At 41.8% G+C, this 6000-nt stretch overlaps 1 protein-coding gene across 1 annotated transcript in view; it reads right to left on the bottom strand.

Moving 5' to 3' along the window:
• Positions 1–2065: 2065 nt before the first annotated feature.
• Positions 2066–6000, bottom strand: part of SLC6A2 (solute carrier family 6 member 2) — a 49531-nt gene continuing 45596 nt past the window's right edge. Inside the window, exons 13-14 of the mRNA XM_072980495.2 lie at positions 3709–3780; positions 2066–2324 (exon numbers count right to left, since the gene is read on the bottom strand). Coding sequence (XP_072836596.1) covers positions 2301–2324; positions 3709–3780 — 96 coding nt within the window. The 3' untranslated portion in view covers positions 2066–2300. The remainder of the gene's footprint in view (positions 2325–3708; positions 3781–6000) is intronic.

The raw sequence follows: 6000 nt of genomic DNA, 5'->3' as shown, positions 1-6000 counted from the left end.
AACAAGAAATGCAGGTTACAGAGAGAAAGAGCATGAGTGAGCATTCAAATAACATTTGCATGAAACTACATTGCACTGTTATAATAGTCTGATACCACTTTTACTGCCATGGCACCATCCTACAGGATTCCTCCATTAGCTGGTGTGTGTTTGTCTGTGTTCCTTAGAATCTGTGCTGTAGTTCAGGGAGTTCACTTAACTGCTGCCTAGCAAAGAATTCTAAGTGCTTTCACAAAACTGCACACCCCAGGATTCCACAAGACGAAGCCATAACAGGTAAAGCGGTATCAAACTGCTATAATGACACAGTGTAGCTATGCAGAGTGAAATTCAGTTCACACAGAGAGTGGAACTGTACAGCACAGATAATGTGCCATCAGAAGCTGGGTCGTGTTCCAGAAATGCAGTTCTAGTAGACCTTTGTCTACTAAGTGCTTTTGTCTTGGGGATTCTGGGATTTGGAGCAAAGACATTCAGGCTGTGGTCTAGAATCACAACACTGAAAGGTTGTGTGATCTTCTCTGTTTGAGATCTTGAAACAGAACCTGCACACCCTATTTGCCAGAAGAATACATTGGCTGTGATAACCTATAACACTTCCTCTAACTTCTTACACTATTATCCCATGATTTGATTATTCTGTTTCCGGAGGACTCCAAGTAAAGGTGTGATAGAAAGCAAACACTGAAAGAATATTTGCTAAATTCCTTGTTCACATCCATTTGGTCCATCTCAACATGGCAAGGTATCTCAGTGAGGAACTTTAAAGTCTCACAGTATTCTATGCAATCAGGAAGATGATTTCCTTTTTGCCCATTCAAGCTCCCTGCAGTTTGCACAAAATGTCTCCAGTGTCCCTTCCCTTTGAGAAGCAAAGCATGTGCACCCCTCCCAAATGCAAAGCACAGGAAGACTGGGTGATTTGCCAAGAAAGATGCAAAAAACCCATCTAGTGCTTCAAATCATGAAAGGAATCTGAAATCATACAAGTCTGCTGTTTTGTGCATAAAGGGAGGGGGCAGCAATGCACAAAATTAGCAAGATCTTTTTCTGACAATGTGAGAAGTCTACCAAGAGTGCCAGGAAATTTCTCAGCACCCTCGCCAGCGAGGGGAAGAATTTTGCACTTCTTTGTACTTGTGCGCAAGGATGAGACAAGGGAGCAGTTACATCCCTATAGGTCGGAACATCTGTTGAGAAGGGACAAGGTTTAAATGTCCTACATCAAGGGATGTAAATCCTGCAACATCAACGTCTCAACATGGAATAGAGGAAACAGTCCTTTTCTCCTCAAAGGAGATTCATCTTCATGATGTTTTCCCTCCAAGAAATCCCATGGTCTGCTTTTTGTGCAAGAAACATTCAACGGCACAGGATTATTACAATTCCTGTGCAGAATGGAATCTTTCCTACACAGGATTTGCACAAAAAGGGCAAGAGAAACATCAAGCTGTGCACATTTATTACAAATTCTATTCAGGCTGGCATCTTTCATGTGCAGAATTAACCTGCAAAAGGTATCCAGCTGTCTAGGATTCGGTTGCTTCCTGTGCAGAACAATAGGCAAAAATAATTGTTAAAAAGGGGGAGGGAAATTAGATTGTGATCTGATTTTTCTAGGAAGCTGGGAAATGTCACTAAAGCAGGGGGGAGCCTTGGCAAACAGTCTTAGCATGGAGAAACTAGGAAAATAGCTGAGAAATTTTTCAAGTAGTCATTAATATCCCTGCTTCAAAGGGGGAGAAGAGTGGGTGGCCTCTAATTCTATGATCCCATGAGTTCACCACCGAATCTTGGTCACAAGATTATGTGAATCCTGTTGAGGATCCAACTGAGAAGGGTCAGCTCTTTCACAGCTATCTAATGCCCACAGATTTTTCTGTAATGTATACCATGTCTTTAAAAAAAAGTTTACAAGTTGATGTATCTGCCCCACATGAAACAGATATCAACTAAACACTGATTATTCTTCACCAAACTTTTCTTTTTTGACTAGCAAAGAGGATCCTTATTGGTAAGGATCAAGGCCAGCACATGCTGCGAACCAGATTAAAATAAAAATAAACACTATTTGGGAAGTTTATTCAAAGGAACCGATCAACTGGGAGTGAAGAAGAGTGGAAGATGAGTTGTCACACAAAGAAATCTGGAGAAGATCTTCTGTGCCAGCCAGCCAGCCAGCTAGCCAGCCAGCCAACCGACAAGGATCAGGCATGGTTGAGAACTTCAGCGGTGACTTCTCAGGTAGTTTCAATTTAGCTTTATAAAGTACTGGCTTTCCCCTTCAACTTGCTCAGTCATCATATAGACAGCCAATGTTGGAGCTGCAAGGATGGGAGAAAAATGATTTGTCTGGGGAAAAAAAACTCATACTGCTTGTCATTTCATTGGGTTCTCCAAAAGAAAACATCACATTGAGATAATGAAGTGCAGTGGTAGATGTATCATTGGATGAACAAATAAATAAGAGCACGTGTAGACTCTGAACATAAAATCTTTTAGGGTTGTGGTATGAGACCTGTTCAGAGAAAAGGTTAACAGTTCTTTGGAACAATTATGCAGGATCTCGCTATATCAATAGTGCTCAACATCCAGCAGTTTTGGCTTTGAACTTTGAGAAGCTTTCAGCCCAAGTGACCAATGGTCAGTGATTCTGGCAACTGAAGAACAACACACAGAATCATAAAATAATAGAATAATGAGAGTCGGAAGGGGCCTATAAGGCCATCAAGTCCAACCCCCTGCTCAGTGCAGAAATCCAAATCAAAGCAGATCTGACAGATGGCTGTCCAATTTTCTCTTGAATGCCTCTAGTGTTGGAGCAGTCCCCACCTCCCAAGGCAATTGGTTCTATCGTCATACTGCTCTAACATGATTTTTCCTGATAACCAGCCTAAATCTGACTTTCTGTAGCTTAAACCCTTTATTACGTGTCATGCAAGAAAAGATCCTGCCCCTTTATTTCAAGTATTTGAAAAGTATGATCCTGTCTCCCTTCAGTCTTCTTTTCTCAGGGCTAAACATGCCCAGTTCTTTCAGTCTTTCCTTATAGGGCTTGCTTTCCAGTCCCCTGATCCCTCTTGGCCTCCTCTAAACTTGTTCCAGTTTGTTAGCATCCTTCTTCAAGTGTGGTGTCCAGAACTGGACACGATACACTGGATGAGGCCTACCCAGTGCTGGGGGTGGGAGACTAGTACTTTATGGGACTTGGAGGCTATACTTCTGTTAATACAACCTAAAATAGCATTTGCCTTTTTTTGTAGCCACGTCATACTGTTGGCTCATATTCAATGTGTGATCTACAACAATCCCAGTATCTTTCTCTCACTATTATTGAGCCAAGTATCCACCATCTTGTAACTGTGTGCTTGGTTTTTTTGCATCTGGAGAATCAATGGATGAAAACTATTATTTTTGATAAAACCAGCCCAATACATTCTGATAGTGACCAAACTGGATGGCCTTCAAAGAGAACTGGAGAAATTCATGGAAGGCAAAGCTAATGCCTTCCTGCCTGATTGGGGCTTCTCACTAGAACATCAGGATAGTCACAACAATGGGCTAGAGAAAACTTTGGTTCAATGCACCATACCTTCTATTATGTGCTTCATATATACACATGAAACACATGGGAAGATGAGAAGAGCCATGGTGGATATACACATACTTATCTCAGAATGAAGACCTCAAAGTCAGGAGAACACTAACCTTAAATTGTCTCACATTCCCGTCTTGTACAAGATGATGTTCATTCTCAGGAGTGATGCAATAAGCTAGTCTCTAAAGAAGGAGGAGAGAAAGAGAATAAAATAACCGTTCAGGAGACATATATTGGCACCAGTGCATACATACTTGGAGGGAATGATAAAGCTAGATAGATGAAATGACATCAATAGGACAGTGATACCCAACCTTAGGTCTCTAGATGCTCTTGGACTAAAACTCCCAGAAGCCTTCACCACTAAGATGTGCTAGTCAGGATTTCTAGGAGTTGTAGTCCAAGAACATCTGGGGACCCAAGGTTGGGAAGCACTGAGGTAGAAGTAGCCAAAGCTCTTGAATAATACATCTAGGTCATTTACTCACACAACTGTTCTAAACTTCAAGATCCTCCAATCTTTGGCTAAGTGTAAAGTTTCGGGCACACCATGGCAGCTATTCAGCAGGTGTCTGGAGATGGACTTGGGCAGTTTACCAGAAAGTGGTAGACTGCCTCATAGCATAAGGCATTCAAATGTGAAACTCAAAAGTTGTGCTTGCATCCTACGTTACTGAAGGGTGGAAATACACCAAAAGGGGAAAGAATTTTTTTTCTTAAATCCCCATATTGTACAGGGTTGTGTGGGATTTTTTCTTTCTTTCTTTTTTTTACAGTGCCAAGAAGAAAATTCTCCTGCGGGGGTGATTAGATTAGGCATCCTTCAGTCTCAAGAGACTATGGTAACGTGCTTTGTATGGAGGACTTGGAGAGTGTCCTCTCCAGAGCCCAAAGCCTGGGTGGAATAATATGGAGGATAGGCTGTTACCCAAGCAGCAAATCCCCCCTCTCCACATCACTGAAATAGTAACATCATTACCAATCTTCAATCTGCACAGTTCAGAGAAGGAAATTAGGAGGGAACTGTGGCAAAATTGGGATGCAGAATAATGGGGTGCACTTTTCCACCTTAGAAGCCAAAGCCCTCAACAACTGGAAAACAGCACAGTCTCTCTATCTGTGCAGATTTAAAAAGACAAATAATTGTTCTTTGGACAATTTTGGAGTCCAAAGAAAATGACTGGCACATTTCTGGTTTCTGGGTAGGAGGTTTCCTAGGATGTTGTCAGAAGTACAGAAGAATGCACTATCACATTATTCTCCTTGAATGATCATCATCATCATCATCATCATCATCATCATCATCATCATCATCATCATCATCATCATCATCATCATCATCATCATCATCATCATCATCATCTCAGAACTGCAGAGCTGGAAGGGACCTTATGGCTCATCGAGTCCAGCCCCTGTCAAAAAGGAATAGTGGGGAGTTTAACTCCCAACCTCTGGTTGTACAAACAGATACTTGAACAACTAAGCTATCCAGCAGTTCTTTATGGTGAATGTTTTCCAACTTTTCCTGGAGTCTTATAGTAATTGCTGTTTTTCATTAGTAGCATTTGACATTCCAATGTTACTCAATGTTCGACCACATCTGATCGCTGGAATATATTGGCCATCATTGTGTGACCGTCTTTGACAATATTTGCCGCCAGGCATTCAACAGAAGCCTACATGTGAGACTTTAAATTCATCATGTGCAGCAGCAATATATCTGAATACCAAGAGACCACATTATATGGACTTGGTTGACATATTTAGCTATGTATAAAGTGTCAGCTTTCAAATCTGGTTGTCAGGTTTAGATTCAGAGTCAGAACACTTAACTTGAAGGCCAAATTTGGATGACGGATTTAGAAAGTTTGGAAACTGCGGTGCTAGCTCTGTTCTGCCTCTCCATCTCAACAAGGCCCTTAAGGACAAACTAGACATTTTGCACAGAGATATTGCCCTACCGTGTGGAGATTCAGTATACTGGCCTATAGGGGGAAATCAGGACTGGATCTCTGGAAAGCCTTTGCCTTTACTTCAATCCCAGGAATTTTGGAGATCTGTTACATTTGATCATTGTTACAAGAGATAAAGGCTAGTGGTTGTTGTGGGTTTTTCAGGCTCTTTGGCCGTGTTCTGAAGGTTGTTCTTCCAAACATTTCACCAGTCTCTTTGGCCGGCATCTTCAGAGGATAGCACTCTATGATGCTCTGAAGATGCCGGCCACAGAGACTGGCAAAATGTTAGGAAGAACAACCTTCAGAACACGGCCAAAGAGCCTGAAAAACCCACAACAACCATTAGAGCCCGGCCGTGAAAGCCTTCGCGAACACGATAAAGGCTAGCTCCTGTTTTCCTTCTGAACTCTTTCGCTGATCACACATGACAGAGCTTCTGATAGATCT

Source organism: Pogona vitticeps, chromosome 10 (genome assembly GCF_051106095.1).
Source record: "Pogona vitticeps strain Pit_001003342236 chromosome 10, PviZW2.1, whole genome shotgun sequence".
Classification (NCBI taxonomy): domain Eukaryota; kingdom Metazoa; phylum Chordata; class Lepidosauria; order Squamata; family Agamidae; genus Pogona; species Pogona vitticeps.
The sequence above is the reverse complement of the archived record's forward strand: the minus strand, read 5'-3'. Positions and strand labels throughout refer to the sequence as shown.